Here is a 19,102-nt window from a genome sequence, read left to right on the forward strand (position 1 = left end):
TGACCACATTACACCAGTTTTAGCTTCCTCTCATAGGCTCCCTTTCCATATCAGATCAGACTTTTAAGGTGCTTCTAATAACATACAAAATTCTAAATGATTTTTTTCGTCTTTCTGATCTCCTTACACCTTATACTCCACCGCATGCTCTGAGCTTCGATTCGAGGGTCTAAGGACAGAGGGTGTCGTAATGCTGTACAGATTGGTAAGCCCCTTGAGGCAAATTTGTCATGACAGTACTTGTTGAGGGAAGGGAGAGTCGAAAACCTTTTGGTTTACTTGCCTGCTTTTCTAAATGCAATATTTTTTTATAAATAATTATTGGATGTACACTAACTGCTTCCCTCTCATTTTTATAGCTAATTAACTTCACCCACATCCATTCCTCTCCCTGCACGTCTTTTTCTCTTGGTGGATGGAGGCTTAAGGGTTTGCACGTGCGCATTTCTACATTTTCCTCCGATAGTGATACTCTTAAATATTTTCTTCTTCTTTTTCTCCTTAGTATTAGCTTTTAGTAGTACTTTAGTAGTATTATTCATGATTTGATTTAGATTTTTTATGCATTTTATGACAGTGCGTCATAAGTGCTAGTTAGTCATGTTTGAGGTTTTAGGAGAGCAGGCAACATCCACGCTACTACGTTTTAGTTTTAAAATGCATCACTTTTGCGTATTAGTTTTAAAACTAAAATGTAGTAGTGTGGATGGAAGAGATTCTTAAAGACAGACAGGGGATATCACCATGTTAAGATACTTCTAAACCTTAAATATGTTATGACTGCTGGGCAATATTACAAAGGTCAATTATTTGGTGTCAATCTCTGGTTACTGATCTCTATAACAACTACAGACAAAGAGAGGATGAAATCTACTCTTATCACTGATCTACAGCCAGTGTACAGCTTTACTGACCTTATGTTAAAGATTCCTTTTTACAGGGGGGAAACCTGATCCTGGATCTGTGTTAAGTTCATGCCATGCAGCATGTATGACATGTGTCACATCGTCACTGACATGTGTGAGTGTATTCATCTTGAATGACCTGAGCATGGGTAAGAAAGTGTCACTGTATGTGTGCAACTGACACATGTCATTAGCTGTGTAATGCAGTAAGGTTCAGTGTGTACGTTTGCGTGTGTGTGCCTGTGTGTCGTACACCTGGTTGTGGTCATGTACACAAGTGGATAAGGCTGCAGGTGTCACATTTCACCAATTGCCTGTGTGCTATGTGATACTGCAGTGTACCTGTATGTGTGTGCGTGTGTGTGTGTGTGCGTGCGTGTGTGTGTGAATGATAGCCCCCAGGTCCTGTTCCAGAGCAGCGATCACACACAGAGACAGTGACAGAGGCGACCTGCGACTAACAACCAGTGAAGCATTCAGAGCTTCTGACAGGATGTAAGATTTCGAGAATTTTCTGTGGTCTCGGCTCGCTCTGCCTGAGCAGGGGAACATGGAGATCAGGGTAGAGTGACGCTCTGAATTTGGACCCAGGCTGTCTCAGAGAGTGCTTTGCTGAATAATTAATCCCTTGGCTTGTGACTGGTTGAAGATGAAGAAGGCAGCGCTGATGGTTTGGATCAGCCTTTTGGTGCAAGGTCGGTTCTGCATGATGGATCAGTTTTATTTTCATGACTTTATGACTCTATGAGTTTGTTTTGTCTCTTTACAGCCTACTCTGCCTTGTTTATCTGCTACTTTGCTTGTCTCTTTGCTTTGTCCTCACCTTTTTCTCTGTCTGTTGTGACCTATTCTTTCCTCTTTGTGTGTTGTACCCACCCTCTGTTGTGCTCAGTGTCCCATGGTGCCCAGGGTCATTTTGCCCGCAAACTTCTGAATGACCTGATGGAGGACTACTCCAACGCTCTGAGACCTGTGGAGGACACAGACAAAGCCCTTAATGTCTCGCTACAGATCACACTGTCACAGATCAAAGATATGGTGAGTAGAGAGGAAACTCAAATACCCAACATAGATTTGGAGATACAACTGCAACTGCACACCCCAGCCACAGATACAACCAATTTAACCTATATATATTCTATATCTTCTCTTGTCAACATTTCATTAAAGTTATAGGAAACTATATTCAAATCCAAGACAGCATATGTTTCATGGCTACACCATTAACGTTACGTGGAAAAAATAGATTATATTTTGTGAAATAATTACATACAGTGTAAAAACTACCAGAGGAATCAGCCAAATATATTTGTTTCATATTTTAAGACGATAAACCTCAATTTGCCAAATGATGAAGGTGATTATGAAGACAGAGATCAAGATCGGTTGTTACTCATGGCTCTTTTAAAGGTTGTATTTGTTACATGCTCGTTTACTATGTGAAATAAAATGCAGACAGGCATATTCTTGTGGCTGTGCTAAAAAGGCCCGCGTGCTATGAAGAATTATCATAAGAGTAAGAGTGAAAATAAGAATGAAAGTAATTCAGATAAATAAACAATCAGGAAAGATTTATCATAAAGTAAGGAATCGTTCTGAGGTGAAGAAGCTCCCAAACAGTAGAGATAGATATAGCTATTTCCTTCCAGGATGTATCAAAGAATCACGTATATTAGGCATATACACTCAGTGTCCGCTTAGTTGTTGTACAGTCTAATGCAATTCAATACACTTGTTCTGCCCTAAAGTCGACTTTTATAATGCCTACACTGTTCAGCTTTTTTTTGACAAAGAATATAGGTCATAGTGATAGTGTTGCATTATATTCAGAGGGTGTTTCTAATATCCTGCCCACCCCTCATGTATGTAAATAGGGAGGACAAAAAACAGTAAGTAAGTAATAAACATGTAAATGAATCTACACATTTCTACAAATGCCGCTAGATTGTCATTTAACATCAGACTCTAGGTATAGCTAATTGCAGCTCTATGTCCAAGAAAAGCAAGTATCAAAGTATTAAAATAATCAAGTATTGCACTTTCATAAAGGCAGGGAACTTTCTAAAGAAATATATAAAAAAGAAAAGGTCAAAACTGATCCAGCGAATGATTTTCGTGTCTAATATTCTGTAGGTGAAGCTTCAAAAACACTGTGTGCCTCACTTCACATTATGCAACTCTATAGCCTGTTTTGTTAGACATCAAGGCAGACAGCCACTTAATCTACTGTTCCTGTAGAGACCACCAGAGGTCAGCACTAAATAGCACTGCACTGGAAATGATGTTCAGTAACCACCTGCAAGTTTAACTTACACCTCTGTAAACCTCTTGGACATTTCGTCTGTCTTCATCACATTCAGGGGTTCGACCTTTTTTTTTTTCATGTTACAACCGGATCTCCATCTGTGAATGTTTCTGTTTGTGCGTGTGTGTGTGTGTGCAGGATGAGAGGAACCAGGTTCTAACAACATACCTGTGGATCAGGCAGGTCTGGTATGATGCCTACCTGAAGTGGGAGAAGGAGGAGTATGACGACCTAGAGATGATCAATATCCCCAGCGACCTGGTTTGGAAGCCAGACATCGTCCTCTACAACAAGTCAGTAACAAGAGACAGATACAAAACAGGGAACAAAGAAAAGAAAGACAGAAACTGAGAGAGAGAGAGTGAGAGAGAGAGAGAGTAAATGAAAGTAAAATAAAGTGAGAGCAGTGTTGAGTGTAAGCATGTACAAATGTGTACTTTCCACTTGATGCCCATGCAGGGCAGATGAGGAGTCATCAGGTGCATCTAGTACTAATGTAAAGCTGCGTTATAACGGAGAGATCATCTGGGACTCTCCCGCCATCACAAAGAGCACATGTGTGGTGGACGTCTCTTACTTCCCCTTTGACTGGCAGCAGTGCAACCTCACCTTTGGTTCCTGGACCTACAATGGCAACCAGGTACGTATTAACTGTTTCTACTTCTCTGCCATGCATTTGTATGTCCAGTATTTAAACACATATGCTACTCTGAAAAACTGGTAAATACTTGGGTGCTTTTAAGTTTCAAGAAGGATTTTCAAGAAAAGCAATAGTGTAACAAGGAAGCGGTAAAGGATTGGCCAAATGACAAAAAAACCTCTCACTTTTTCAATATGTTATATTTTATAATTTGAGTGAAACAACATCTTAAGGCGCAAATATGCAAATAAGATTACAGAGAAAGAGCTTTTGTCTGATTAGCATATTTTTCTTATCTATGTCTTGGTTTCCATGTTCTCTAACTTGCTTATGTAGTAGGTACAGTGCCTGTTTCTCTATTAGGCCTGGGCATCAGTACAGGGCAAGCACCATCCTCTTGTCCGCTATAGTCTCTTCAATATTTTTCTTATAATTCCTTATTTTAAACAATATGTACAATATTTCAGATTTAAAAAATATTCATCATTCAGCATTGTTGGTTTTGGTCCACATGGCATGTTTGCATCTGTATTATACCAACAACCTTTACTGTCTGCGTGTCCTCTGCACAGGTGGACATCAGTTTGGGCATGGACAGCGGAGACCTGTCTGACTTTGTGGAGAATGTGGAGTGGGAGTGCCATGGCATGCCCGCAGTGAGAAATGTCATGATGTATGGATGCTGCTCCGACCCTTACACTGAAATCACCTACACTCTGCTCCTGAAGCGCCGCTCCTCTTTCTACATCTTCAACCTGCTCCTGCCCTGCTTCCTCATCTCATTTCTTGCCCCGCTGGGTTTCTACCTGCCGGCTGACTCCGGGGAGAAGGTTTCTCTCGGGGTCACGGTGCTTCTGGCGCTGACCGTGTTCCAGTTGCTGGTGGCTGAGAGCATGCCTCCTGCAGAAAGCATGCCCTATATAGGTTTGAATTATTTTACACTATTGAAACTATAAAAGCCAATTTCCACCGGGCAGAGAATTAAATGGATGAAAAGTTTTTAAAAAAATTATGTGATACAGGGTCAGGACGTTGACACAATTTTGACTTAATATCTCATAATGTTGGGCAGCAAGGTGGTGCAGCGTTTACATGTTCTCTCTGTACCTGCAGCTTTTCTCTGGGTGCTCCGGTTTAATGGAAAACATGGAGGTTAGGTTAACTGGTGACTCCAAATTGCCTGTAATTGCCATAATGGATAGATCTCATAATGTTGTCATTTTGATTCAGTGAGTCAGAATTTCTGTGGAAATCGGCTTCGATTTAAAGCTCAGTTATGCAATTTTGAGACAAAACCTCTAAATAGGCAGGTTAAGATAGGTGGATATGTCTTTGAATCATGATATCAATGGGACAATACATTTCCAGATCACTGCTGATGAAGTGAGGAAGTTGTATGTAAATGTGCAACCCTGTGTTCTACATATTAGCATTTCTGTGTAGATGTTCCCCCTTCATAAGATTGTCCTTTTCTCCGTTTTCCTCCCAAGGGAAATACTATATAGCCACCATGACTATGATCACAGCCTCCACCTCTCTCACCATCTTCATCATGAATATTCATTTCTGTGGTGCTGAGGCCAAGCCAGTCCCTCACTGGGCTAAGGTGCTCATCATCGACTACATGTCCAAAATCTTCTTCGTCTACGAGGTGGGGGAGAACTGCACTACACCAGAGAGCGAGAAGACCCCGCTGTACCCCGAGGAACCCATGAGCGATAAGGGCTGCTACCACGGTGACCATTTTCACGACAGCATCTACCATCACGACAGTGACCCGTACAAGTACAGTAACGGCCACAGCGTGCACCATAGCAACAAGCATCACAAAAGCCAGGCGAACGGCACTGCCAACAGCAGGAATCATCATTTTAACAACCATAACAGCCACGCTTCCAGACTGGAGAGGGGTGAGGCAAAGCGAGAGCCCACACAACACTACCACCACATCAGGCGGGATGAACTGGACTACCAGGCCCCTCCTCATGCACAACACCTCCAGCATCTCAATGGTGGGCCGAAGGAACAGCTCCTCTATCCCACAGAGAAACATCAAGTCCCAGCCTGCCCCTGCTGCTGCCCCTGCCTCCAACATAAACAGGTGCATCACCACGCTGTTTCTTCCTTTACTCACTTTACCCACTTACCTGATTACTGTTCCTCTTCTAAAGTTTCTTTAAGTGCTTGCTTTAGTTTAACTATCTGTCTCTTCTTCAGGTGGTGAAGAATATCCAGTACATCGCCAACTGCTTCCGCGAGCAGAGAGCTACGTGTGTCAAGGCAGCAGAGTGGAAGAAGGTTGCCAAGGTGATGGATAGGTTTTTCATGTGGATCTTCTTCGTCATGGTCTTCCTCATGAGCATTCTCATTATCGCCAAGGCCTCCTGACAGCTTCCTCCTCATCTTTTCACCCCCACTGTAACATTCATCCTCCATCACTGCCGTGTTACTCTGCAGAGTCGCCTCATTTCTACTTTAATGCGACATCAGATGAATCAAAACAGTTTTGTCCACAAGGAGACATTTGATACGTCAGTATTGTGTGGTGTGTGTGTCGGTTTGTGTGGGGTTAATTGTTGTTGTTTTTTTTTGCTGTGACATAAAGAACACAAGGTCACTGCACACAAATCGTCCATTTAACCACACACACACACACACACACACACACACACACACACACTCAATGGAATTCATCAAAGCCTCTCGGTTAGTTAACGTCAGGTGTGCTTGCATGTGTCACAGAGCAGTGGAGCGGTAAGACAATCTAGACCTCGCCTTGAACATGCAGGGGCTCTCCATTATTGATGAACTAACAGCCAGACATCCAGCTATAGGCATTACATTACTTGCATTACATTTTAAGCAACCAGATGATGCTGTTGTCCAGAGTCGGTCAGCAGAATAACCTTAAATACCTATGAAACAGCCTTATGCGCGATTAAAAATAGGCAGTAACTACAGTATATGGTGAATCACACATGTCCTCATAATGATTGTCACTGGTCGAGATGAGTTTAAGGTTAAGACACTGAAGCCAGGAGAAACAGGTGAAGTGTGTTTTTTAGATGTCAGAGATCAGTTTACATAAGTTATGAATACTTGAATTCGAGACTTTAAGTGAAAGGATGAATGTTTACTTTTCTTTTGTCACTTTTTAATACAACATTCGGACCTTGGAGCTTACCTCAAGAGATTGAAGGGTGGTCAGTTTTCCCTGTTGACTACCTGTTGACACTTTGGTTATTGGTCCAGTAAAAAATAAACCTTTGATACCTTGTTATTAAAACAGATTTTACTCATTGTTCCAGCAGTTTGTGTCGTAGTACAAACATAATTCGTTTTACACAATGTATGTACACATTTTGAAAATTTTTATTTTTATTTTTTGCATATACAATGTTATTTCATTGCTTCATACTTTTTTCTGCAAAAACATATTTTTTTTACAGGGTGTCATTTCCCCTGATTTGATTAGAAAGATGAACAAATATCCAGTTTTAATGATTATTAAGACTTGTGCATGCCAGTTGCCAGTTTATTAGGTACACCTAGCTGTAACTAATGCCCTTTAGAAAGGTGTTGATTTGACTCTATGGTCACTTTGGAGGTTGTAGTTTGTGGTGCTGTTGAGGTGCATTGTGAGTTATTGTAGGACTACTGTACTAGACTGCATCAGTTTGAACTAGATGTACCCAGCAAACTGGCAAAGGAGTATAAGTGAGTATATATCCCCAAGTGCAGGCGAATGAATGAAGCTGGTTTTGTGTCCATTACCAAAATAGCCTCTAGAGGGCAGATATGCAACATGGTACTCCACTACTGAATGACTGAATAAATTAATAGATGATGGTATAAATGACTGAAGGAATGCATGCATAAATGAATGAATGAATGCATGAATGAATGAAATCCATGCGTAACGAAATGAAGATGTAAGTACATATAATCAGAAATGACTCAAATTATATCAGAAATGACTCAATGACACCAAAGGACATAAAAGACAGAATCTGTAGGTCATCAGCTCATCCTCCTAAAGGGCCAAAGGCAGCTATATATTTCAAAAACTGATTTCAAAGATACATTAACTACATTAACACATTAACTCAGGACAGAGTTTGTTAGGTTCATTGCTTTAACATAATATTTCCAGTGCGAAATCAGTGCGACATTATTTCCCCCCACAAGTGAAGTATATTCTGACTATGATTTGAAACAATAAACAGGCAGAATGTGATGCAAAAATGATTATGCAAATTAAATAAAAATTCCAAAGCCTGTTACAGTAAATAAAATCTTACTGCTTTCATGATTATTTATAATGTGATAAATAACAGATACATTGATGTTCCAGGCTCAAGCTGAAGCTCACATCATTATTTATATTTCTATAAATGGTTGTTCCCATTTACAGACTACAAATAGATACCCTCCTACATTCACTGAATAGCTTTCTTCAGACAGAATTCAAATAGATTAAATTCATAAAGTCCCCGAAAAACAGAATAAATACTAACACAATCTTTAAAGAAAGTGGAATCCATTTAAAAGTCACTCTCATGATCTTTAGTCACTTTGTCCTTGTGGTACCAAAGTGTTGACACCAGGCTGTCTGTAATGTCAGTGCCAAGCCATGAAAAGAACTGTCAATAGTTTGTCTGACTTGTCACATCAGGTGGACTAAGCTCTGCCTCCATCTAGTGGAATTTGTAAACAAATGCACAGCAGTACACACCCCTGTATTAACTCCTGGTTTAAAGCGGGGATGCCACCAACTTCACACTTGAAAGTCTATTTACAGGTTTTGGAAGGGCACTGCTTATGTGAAAGAAATGCATCTCATGTCTTCAGTGGGAGCTGCGTGAAATCTGATGCCACTTAAGTTAAAAAAGTACCCGGTGAGAAGACATGAAAGTACACCTACAAATCCTTACATTCATTTGAAAGTTTCTCTAAATTCTGGATGAAATGACTCAACGCTGACAGGAAAGTGGCTCGTTTATTGATTCCTGGTAGTTTGTAAACAGCAACTAATCTGCTTTTAAGATAAAGCAACACAACAATCAAATGACCAGTCTGTTGGACGTTGATCACATTGGCCCCAACTTATTTATATAACCCCCCCTCCTAAGTCTCAGGCTTGGATCTTTGACTTTGCTGGACAATGCCCCCGTGCTGGAGCGTATATAAGATAAGGTCTGCTGTGCTGAGTGTTACAGAGACAGACTATTGGGCCACGCTTTCTCCAGACTGACATTACAAACAAGAGATGACGACGGTTAGAGTTCAGAGGGGACTGATGTGTCATAGGGGCAGAAACACAATGTTGGGATATATATAGAGATGCACCGCTCTCATCTGTTCTTAGTTTGTGGAAGATAGTGAGCAGAAACAACATGTCATCTATTAGCAAGCAGCTGTCTTCCATCAGCTGTGCAGGTAAGTTATGACTTATATGTCCTTTCTTTCTTTCTTTCTTTCTTTCTTTCTTTCTTTCTTTTTCTTTCCAATACAACCTAGCCTTTCTCTTTTCTTGTCTCTTCAGGCAGGAGGCCATCTCCCTCCTTCACTGAGATTAGACTAGTTTTGCTTGGGAAGACTGGCAGCGGGAAAAGCTCCACTGCCAACTCCATCTTGGGGCGTAAGGTCTTTGACTCAAAGGTCAGCAGCTCCTCCGGTACTCAGCGTTGTCGCAGGGCCAGTGGAGACGTTCGTGGGCGACACCTGACACTCCTGGACACCCCAGGGCTGCTGGACACTCATCAGACTCCACAGGAGGTGCAGAATGAGTTAAGGAGGAGTGTAAGCCTCCTGTACCCAGGGCCCCATGTGTTCCTCCTTGTTGTTCAGATTGGGAGGTTCACTCAGGAGGAGAAGGAGGCAGTGCGGCAGATCAAGCGAGCGATGGGCTCTCAAGCTTTGAGGTTCTCAGTGGTGGTTTTTACCCATGGAGACCATCTGGAGGAAGGGACGTCTGTGAAGCAGTGTCTGATAGACGAGTGCAGGGATCTGGCGGAGCTGATAGCAGAATGTGGGGGCAGGTACTGTGTCTTCAGCAACTATAGCTCCAAGAACAAGGAGCAGGTGTCTGAGCTGCTTGCCCTCATGGACAGCACAATTCAGGGTAACGAAGGACGCTACTACACCAGCAAGATTCTCCAGAAAGCAGAGGAGGATCTGGCTCAGGAGCTGCAGGAGGAGAGGAGGCTTCTGAATGAGAAGGAGGAGCTGTTAAAAAAGAAGCAGGAGGCTGCAATAAAAGAGTGGTATGAAAAAGAGCTGGAGACTGTTCAGCAAAAAAGCAAGATGGAGATGGAGGAGCTGAAGAAAAAACTGGAGCTAGAGAAGCAGAATGAGGAGAAAGTGGCAAGATTTCGAGAGGAGGCCCTTAAACATCAGATGGAAGAGAATGACAAGAAGGAGAAGGAGCGGAAGATACAAGAGATGGTGAGAGTGATGGAGATACATAGAGAGGAGGAGGAGAAGAGGGAAGCGCTTCAAGAAAAGCTTGACAAAGTTACTAAAATGTTGGAGGAGCAGGCTGAGTCTGAGGAGAAAAGAAGAAGAGCAATGGAGGCGAAGATGCAAAAGGATCAAGTGGAAAACCAGAAGAAAGAGAGAGAGAGGGAACTTCAGCAAATACAGAAGGAGCAGGCCATCAGGCAGAGGGAGGAGATGAAGAGAGACGCTTTGCAGAAAGAGCTGGATAAACTCTTGGAGGAGCAGAGCAGGAGGGAGGAGGAGAGGAAAAAGCAGATGGAGGACATGCTCAGACGTGAGAGGGATGAGAATCAGAGAGAAAGGGACATACAAATGGAGAATCAGAGAGCAGAGAAGAGGAGAACGGAGGCCCTGAGGCAGGAGCTAAAAGACCTCCAACTGAAGATAGAGCAACAGAAAGCAAGAGAGGAAAGCCTCAAGAGACAGCTGGTGGAGAACCAACGCAGGGAGAGAGAAAAGTGCGACAGAGAAATCACCACGTTGAAAAAGCAGTGCGACAAGACGTGTTCGGAAACGACCAAGATGAGGTCTGCAGAGAAACACAGCATAGTGACAACTGTGGCTGGATATGCGCAAGAGATGGGACTGGTGGGGCTGAACGCAGCTTTGGAAACTATCGGAGCTCCCTGTTGTATACAGTGACAGCATGGACATTTCTAGTCTATTTTTTATTTTACATTTACTATCAGGAAAAATAAACTTGTTATAACTGTCTTTTTCACACATGCTTGTGCTGTGACCTTAATTACTTGTCATGTTTCAGGAATGTAATGGCAAAATATGTCGTGACTTTTTAATTATCGTTATTATTTGATATAATCATTAATTCACAGTTAGGAGAAGAAAGGAAATTAATGTCCACGTGAAAGCTATTTCAATTTCAACAAATGGATGTAATTCCAGCGTGTCCTAAATGCACAAAAATAGTACAAATTCTCAAAAAGGATGGAGATAATCTGATTATCAGCTCCCGCCCTCTGCTTCAGACTGTCTGTCTCTGTCTCCATCATCTAAATCTGTATTCAAACAAAACCCTGTTGCCATTAATAAAGATCAAATATTGCTTGAGTGCTATTTCAGTGTTCCTCACCGATGCTCCAACTTCAGCAGCGCCATCTGGTTATGTTCCCGGCCAGAAAGTCTGCTTTTATCCACAGCAGTGCCCTGTGTGTATTTCAGTGTGTGTGTGTGTGTGTGTGTGTGTGTGTGTGTGTGTGTGTTTGTAAGAGAGACAGAGGGAGAGCGAGAGCTCTGAAAGCAGGGGTATTAAATATGGAGTGCACTGTCACGGCAGTATGTTGTCTAAACAATACCGCTTAAAGGCAGCAGGTAGAGGAGGGGCGACGCAGTCATATCACAACATACTGTACTAGGTAACACAACAACTTAAGGAATAGTTTGACAATTTGTAAAATATGCTTTTTTGTGTTCCTGTCATGAGTTAGATGGGAAGATTGATACCAACCCTCATGTACGATAAATATAAAGCTACAGCTAGCAGCTGGTTAGCTTAGCTTAGCAGAAACACTAGAAACAGAGGGAAACCGGCCCCGCTCTGTTCCAGAGGTGGCTTGTGGAGTCTCTGCTGCTTGTCTTGCAAGACTCTGTGATGGCGAGACTCACGTTACAACAAGTTACTGGTACTAGTCTGTCATTTGACCCCAAATAAGCATATGATGCCTCTACTTTGATCTGTACAGGTGCTTTGGGGAAAATGTAAATCCAATATTTACTCTCTTTTAGCTCTGTTTTTAGCTCCTGCCAACTCTACCAACTGAGGGAAATAGCAATTCACTTCAATTCAATTTTATTTAAAAGTGCTGAATCATAACATTCTTAATCTTAGGACATTTTACAGAGTAAGGTCAACCCCTCACAATATCATAGACCCAAAACAACAGTTCCTGCCATAAGCAAGCGCGTTGTGACTATGGGAAGAGGAAAAACTCCCCATTACCAAGAAGAAATCCCTAACAGAACTGGACTCATGGTTAGGTTTAGAGAAGAGAAATGGGGGAGGGACTCTCAACGCTCCAACCAATCACACCAGGCACTCAAAGTCTCGGTCAGAAAAAGAAACAAAAGTTCTCAAAATGCTGAGCGGCATCATTGCCATGCCTTATCCAAAAAAGCACTCTGTCCTTCTGACCTGGACCAGGGGCCCGGGTTGCCCAGCAGGGTCCTCACTGCATCGGCGAAAAACGCTTTGATCTCTTTTCGTAGCAATTCATCCATCAACCCTGTCATTTAATGTGTTTTTAATTTCGGGATGCCTTTCTGTGTCTGTCGTGCTGCTGTGCCGTGGTGATAGTGAGCAAAGAGTCACCTTGAACACCAGTGGATTAACACAACGCGGTGAATGTGAGTTACCACAGAGGGACAAACTCAGAGCAGGTGTTGGATACTAAGGAAAGGCCTCTACTATACTCTAATGCCCTTGTATCCTCATGGCCACACAGACAAAAGAAAATTTAAGGAAATTTATTGGGAGTTTGCAAAATTCAGTGTGAGGACTACATCTCTTTTCCATTGGCAGGAAGAAGATGGACACACCTGGGTAAATAAAATGGGGCCCAACAGCAATATTTAGATAGGAGGGCTGTTGAGCAGGTTTATATGTTTTTGAATAGCTAGATATTTTGGAAGGAGCCAAAGTGCATTAGCAACATATGTACTGGTAAGCAGTAGTGCTGTTTTCAAAGAAAATCATCATGTCTGTCCTCTCCGAGAGCCTCGGTCTTCAGAAGATAGCAAGGAAGCACTATCTGTCGCTTGCCAATGGTGCAGAGTGCCTGGTCACATATGTATGGATTGATGAAAATAAAGAAAATCTAAAATGTAAAACCAGGACCCTGAACAATGAGCCAGTTGGAATCAGAGGTAAGGTGGAAGAATGGACACTTTTCAATTAGTAGTCCCTGTAGTCATTTTTTAAAGGACTTTGGGTTGCAATGTCTTGCACAGTTTATAAATAGGCTGCCTGACTACATGTTAACTGTTATTCTGTTTTATGTGTCTACATGTTAACTGTTATTTTCAAAATGTTCATCATTGACAGATATACCAGAGTGGAATTGTATCTGGTCTGTGGATTTCACTGAAGTCACTTTGGTCCCGGTCAGAATGTTTCGAGATCCTTTCACTCTTGACCCCAATAAACTGGTGCTGTGTGAAGTGTTTGATGGCAAACACGTTCCCATAGGTAAGAAATCACTCAAAAGTTTCAGCTATGTATAGTTTGAGCAGAACAGAAATGAAGCTGATAGTTTAGTGTGCTGCTCATGTTGTGTTTGAGCCTTGTGTTTCACTTTTTAACACAGAAGGGAATCAGCGTTCACAGTGTGTTCGTGTCATGGAAAAGGTGAAACAGTTTCAGCCCTGGTTTGGGGTGGAGCAGGAGTACATGCTCTTTGGTTTGGATGGAAAGCCCTTTGGTTGGCCCCCTCAGGGACCTCCACTAACAGCAGGTGTGATTGAAAATATAATGGATTTGAACTAGAAAAACATATTGTATGCTGAGAGTGTTATAAATGAATTTTTACAGTTTATAATGCAGTATTAGCGGTAATGGTTCAAATTCTTATGGTGCTTTTTAATTGCAATTGTTTCTTCATCAAATCTTGTTTTGTGTTGGTTCTACTCTCAGTGTCTTGTGCTGTGGGCATTAACAAAGTGTATGGAAGAGACATTAGTATCTCTCACTACAGAGCCTGCCTATATGCTGGTGTAAAGATCGATGGCACCAATGCAGAACAATTAGCCTCCCAGGTATGAACAGGTTGTCTGACTCGTTTTTATATGATGATATTGTCATATATTAAGTAAGCCCAGGGCCTATATTTGATAATAGCAAAATTAATTTGTTAGAAGATATTTTACTACTTTTTTTTATATGTAAAGCTGCACTATCAATATTTTTTATGAGAATGAGGTCTGCTTGTGAATATGGGTCCACTGAGATAATCACCCCACTCTGCTGTTTTTAGCATCTCCCTATTCATTGTTATGGTTTTGAAGTTCACAACTTTACTGTTTTGAGTCTATCTTGTTACTCTAATCATCCTATTTTCTAGGTGCTACAGGTACCTTTTTTAGTCAAAAAGCTGTGGTGCACCAAACTGCATACAAACAAATTTTGGCAACTAGCTGCTGAACATAGTGGAGAACAAGCCAGATATTACATTCACTATTTGGTAGAGACCAAAACAGAGGTAAAAAGTGAAACATGACTCCATGTTTGCATCCTTGCACAACCAGCAGTCCATTACACATTCTCGCTTAACTCTGTTTTTGGTGTCTACCAACTCCTGAGGGAAATATCTGAATGCTCCACTATTTTCAGCTGTGTCTGTCTGCACAGGTACTGAACAGTGAGTTTTTGCATCTTTTAACACTGAAAATAGCTACCTGCTGCAGCTCAAAAACAGCACAATTTCCCTACCCCCATGTTCCCTGTCTGTATCTACACTTTCAGGGGTCAAATGAAGAGAAAAAAAATGCCAAGTACATAAATAAATAAAAACATTATTTCAAGGCATCACACAATTTACACTCCAGTACACTGTTGTCTGATTATAGGTGAAACCACAGTGATGGACAGTGTAATTACAAATCCTCAGATGTGTCCTTTGCAGTGGGAGTTCCAGGTTGGCCCATGTGAGGGGACTGAAATGGGGGATCATCTGTGGATGGCCCGCTACATTCTACATCGAGTTTGTGAAGACCTGGGGGTTGTTGCCTCCTTGGATGCTAAACCCATTGAGGGAAACATTAACACATCAGGCTGTCACATCAACTTCAGCACCAAGGAGATGAGGAGCGAAGGGGGACTTAAGTAACTTTAAAACACTGAGTCACACACTCTCACAGACATGCAAATAATAAAAAATAAAAATAGAAATACATGCATACATAGATTCTCTTCTCTGGGATGTTACAGGTACATAGAAGAAGCGATCGGAAGACTGAGCGAGCGTCATGCTCAGCACCTCCGTGTCTACGATCCACATGGTGGCGCTGACAACATGGTTCGCCTCATGAGCCACCGCTGCACCTCCAGTTTTCATGTCTTCTCCACAGCCACAGCCAGTCGTAATGTTAGCGTTCGCATCCCTGGCCATGTCAGCCGCAAGGGCTGCGGGTACCTTGAGGACAGACGCCCTTCTGCCAACTGTGACCCCTACACAGTGATAAGGGCCCTGGTTGAGACCTGTCTGCTGGGAGCCACTGGAGAAGATGATGATGATGAGGAAAAGGAGACCGTGCCTTCCTGAAAAGGGAGAAAAGGCATCCAAGACACCACAAAGTGCAATAATGCATTAAACACACAGGCATGTAGTTAAGTGCCCTTGTGAAATTTTAAAGAAATCTGACACATTTGCAAGTTCAAATGCAGAAAGTTTGTGTTGCATGAATGAAGTAAAAAATTAAAAACAGAATGAATTATAAATTAAGCCAACATCAGACCTGTTTTTTCCACAAATACACTGGGTCTAGTCAAGTTTATTTGTACACCCCAAAGCAACTTGAGAATGCAAAGTAAGAGCAAACACACGTGCCTTACTACATCTGTATTTCTGGCAGTAATCCTGATGAACTGTTGTAGATGTGATATATGGATTTAGTGGCAATGAAGCAAACAAACGTCTCAAACGAAATCATCCTGGATGATTGTGCACACATATGAAGCCATACTATAATCAATAACAAGAAAGACCTGTGGCATATTATGTGCTCAAGAAAGGATGGATGGATGATGCATTCAAATTTAAGTTTAGAAAATTGCAATTATAGAAGTTAGAAAGTTAGACATACAAAACCGTGTATGACAAGCAGATTATAATGCAAAAGTGGCATTATCAGAGTCCAATACCCTGTCCAGTATTAAGTCAAGCTAAGTTCAAGGAATCACATGAAATATAGACTTTTTGTCAGACACTGCTACACAGAATGTGCCATTTATATTCAGTTAATTTTAGATATAGGGGTAGATTGTATTTATTTTTGCCCTCCCTTTTTTTTTTTCTTATTCTGTCCAATGTTTCCCTTAAGTATTATTTGCTTTATTTGCCCTTTCTATCATCTTTTATTGTTTCTTTTTCAGTAGGCCCACTTGTACTTAACTTTATTATTTAATTAAAGTGCTGAAATGTAAAGTACCTTGTAACTTTGCTCTGAACATCCAGTATTAATGAAATTGACTCATTATTGTACTGGGATGTCGCTGTGTTAACAGCACTTTCTCACTTAGAGCAAGTCAGTCCGCAATTGCAACAGAACCACTAATGGCATGTCTATTCCCGTGCAGAGTGGGAATTAGGAGAAATGGGACAAAAACATCGGGATGAGAGAGGGAACATAAAACAGTAATGCAGAATGAAAGTAAATTAATACAGAGATCATGGCTTGACACGTTTGCCTCCTCGCAGATGGCGAACTTCTCTCTGCCCTGTGCGTCTCTGCGCTGTGTTGTCAGCCGTGAGCAGCAGCTGGCGGTGCATGTGGTCCCCAGTAAATCTGCTCTGCACTCAGGGCGGTAGCACGGAGCAGTCAGGACGCGCGGTCCACGCTATTCAGCCTCTTGTATTTTTTTTTTTTTTGTTAATGGCAGGAATGGGTGGAATTCTTGTCCTTTCAGTTTGACTTATGGTCGAGCGCAGGACCAGGCGATGAATAACACAACCGGCGTGGCACTGGTAGGAGCCGGCAGCCGGGAGGAGTTACCGGCACACCGAGCTCTCACGGGCTGTGTCCTGGCGCTGCTTATCATTTGGACGCTTTTAGGCAACTTCACTGTGTGCGCAGCCGTTTATCGCTACCGGCACCTGCGCGCCAAAGTGACCAACATCTTCATCGTGTCCCTGGCTCTGTCAGACCTCCTGGTCGCCGTGCTTGTGATGCCGTGGAAGGCTGTGGCCGAAGTGGCCGGTTTCTGGCCGTTTGGAGGGTTCTGTAAGACCTGGCTGGCCTGCGACATCATGTGCTCCACGGCCTCCATCCTCAACCTGTGCGTCATAAGTGTGGACAGATACTGGGCCATCTCCAGCCCTTTCCGCTACGAGAGGAGCATGAACAAGAAAGTGGCTTCTGTGATGATCGGCGTGACCTGGACGGTGTCCGTCGTCATCTCCTTCGTTCCCGTGCAGCTGAACTGGCACAGGGCGGAGATCGGTGACCCGACTGGGGGGGATTTGGCGCTCGACGGTAAGAGCATTGATGGAAGCTGTGACTCCAGCCTGAGCCGCACGTATGCCATCTCCTCCTCCCTCATCAGCTTCTACATCCCTGTGGCTATCATGATTGTCACATACACCCGCATCTACCGGATAGCCCAGATACAGATCCGGATGATATCCTCCCTGGAGCGTGCGGCGGAGCACGCACAGAGTTGCCGGTCGGATGTAAGCCCTGAACTGTTCCCTCACCTGTGCACGGAAATCAGTGCCAACTCATACCAGTCTCCTATGGGTCTACATTCCGTTTCTCAGGGCTCTAATCAGTCACACCGGGAGCTCAAAGTCTCCATCAGAAAAGAGACAAAAGTCCTCAAAACTCTGAGCATCATCATGGGTGTTTTTGTCTGCTGCTGGTTGCCATTCTTTATCCTGAACTGCGCTCTGCCCTTCTGTCCTGGACCAGAGGCCCCGGGGGCGCAGAGGGGCCCTCACTGCGTCAGTGAAAAAACCTTCGATGTCTTCGTGTGGATCGGCTGGAGCAATTCATCCCTAAACCCGGTCATCTACGCGTTTAACGCGGATTTTAGAGACGCCTTTCTGCGCCTGTTGCGCTGCCGCGGACGAGGCTGCTGGGCCGCTGTGAGCGCAGCGGTGGAGACGGTGGTGGCGAGCAACGAGGCCGGGAACCTGAGGCAAGAGAGCCCGCTGAATGTGAAGCTGGGCGTCTCTTGCGCCATGAACACCAGGGGAAGTCAGGACAGCGGGAACACCACGGTGACTGTGTGTTACCACAGAGGGACAACCTCGGAGCAGGTGACGGACACTGAGGAAAGCAAGGACAAAGACAGACTGACACAGATACCGATATAAGGGACACAATTTAGGACTTCCATATGAGAAGGGGAGCAGGTCAAATACGCAAAGAAGGTGGACAGTGTGCACATCCAACCCTCGGGTGTAGTTCAGGGGCTAAAAAAATAAAAGGCAATACAGACAAAAATGACAGCTCCACCTTAGGTCTCCTGAAATAACACCTATTATTTATATTTTACATTGCATATGAAAAACACATAATGCCCCTTTCTCTCTTGAGGATGTGTTTTCATGAGCATAGCCATAATTTGGGATAATTGTAGGTGGAGCTGAGAGTTCCTTTTTTATTTTTATAACTTCATTTTTGCTTACCCTACAAATGTGCATTATTATTTATTCGGAGTTTGAAATATTCAGTGAGGACTACCTCTCTTTTTCCTTAGAAGATGGACAGATGAGATCTGGGTAAATGGCCCCACAGCCATTAAGATTTTGCAGGTTTTACAATTATTTTTCTGTAGCCTCAGTTAAATCAAGGGGAAGAGCACCTTCACTTTTCCTGTATGTGCTACTTATCTGAGAATCAGGCAGACGCCTATATGGTCTTCAAGCGAGCTGGGGCAAGTGTACAGTTTTCTCACTCTGTGTTAGATTAGTATAGCTGTTGTACATGGTTGATAAAACACCCTAAATTCACATTGCTAAAGTAATTTAACGAAAACTCTCAGATGAAATTTAACACCAAGCAAATGAAATGATCTCA

At 42.8% G+C, this 19,102-nt stretch overlaps 4 protein-coding genes across 5 annotated transcripts; all 4 read left to right on the forward strand.

Annotated features, from left to right (window-relative positions):
* The first annotated feature begins 763 nt into the window (after positions 1 to 763).
* On the forward strand, positions 764 to 7,160 carry chrna9a (cholinergic receptor, nicotinic, alpha 9a). 2 transcript variants are annotated; one of them, XR_011694493.1, is made up of 8 exons: positions 764 to 1,600; positions 1,798 to 1,943; positions 3,349 to 3,503; positions 3,670 to 3,850; positions 4,423 to 4,774; positions 5,341 to 5,951; positions 6,068 to 6,403; positions 6,562 to 7,160. XR_011694493.1 is itself a non-coding variant. In XM_071505406.1 (7 exons), the coding sequence occupies exons 1-7, from the start codon at positions 1,555 to 1,557 to the stop codon at positions 6,236 to 6,238; spliced, it is 1,662 nt and encodes a 553-aa protein (XP_071361507.1). In that variant the 5' UTR covers positions 764 to 1,554; the 3' UTR covers positions 6,239 to 7,160. The 2 variants fall into 2 exon arrangements, 1 of the variants encoding a protein (XP_071361507.1); XM_071505406.1 differs by having other exon boundaries at positions 6,068 to 7,160.
* A 2,086-nt stretch (positions 7,161 to 9,246) lies between these two features.
* LOC139636058 (GTPase IMAP family member 4-like) lies at positions 9,247 to 11,413 on the forward strand. Its single transcript, XM_071503731.1, has 2 exons — positions 9,247 to 9,289; positions 9,396 to 11,413. The coding sequence occupies exons 1-2, from the start codon at positions 9,247 to 9,249 to the stop codon at positions 10,991 to 10,993; spliced, it is 1,641 nt and encodes a 546-aa protein (XP_071359832.1). The 3' UTR covers positions 10,994 to 11,413.
* Positions 11,414 to 13,401: 1,988 nt separating this feature from the next.
* LOC139636389 (glutamine synthetase-like) lies at positions 13,402 to 15,782 on the forward strand. Its single transcript, XM_071504442.1, has 5 exons — positions 13,402 to 13,553; positions 13,672 to 13,818; positions 13,998 to 14,119; positions 14,986 to 15,185; positions 15,291 to 15,782. Exons 1-5 carry the CDS (start codon positions 13,475 to 13,477, stop codon positions 15,622 to 15,624), a joined length of 882 nt encoding a protein of 293 aa, XP_071360543.1. The 5' UTR covers positions 13,402 to 13,474; the 3' UTR covers positions 15,625 to 15,782.
* A 1,349-nt stretch (positions 15,783 to 17,131) lies between these two features.
* On the forward strand, positions 17,132 to 18,783 carry LOC139636601 (D(1B) dopamine receptor-like). Its single transcript, XM_071504817.1, has 2 exons — positions 17,132 to 17,751; positions 17,839 to 18,783. The coding sequence occupies exons 1-2, from the start codon at positions 17,248 to 17,250 to the stop codon at positions 18,394 to 18,396; spliced, it is 1,062 nt and encodes a 353-aa protein (XP_071360918.1). The 5' UTR covers positions 17,132 to 17,247; the 3' UTR covers positions 18,397 to 18,783.
* The last annotated feature ends 319 nt before the right edge of the window (positions 18,784 to 19,102 follow it).

Source organism: Trachinotus anak, unplaced genomic scaffold (assembly GCF_046630095.1).
Source record: "Trachinotus anak isolate AG129_WGS33_773 ecotype Australia unplaced genomic scaffold, CSIRO_AGI_Tana_v1 ptg000019l, whole genome shotgun sequence".
Classification (NCBI taxonomy): Eukaryota; Metazoa; Chordata; class Actinopteri; order Carangiformes; family Carangidae; genus Trachinotus; species Trachinotus anak.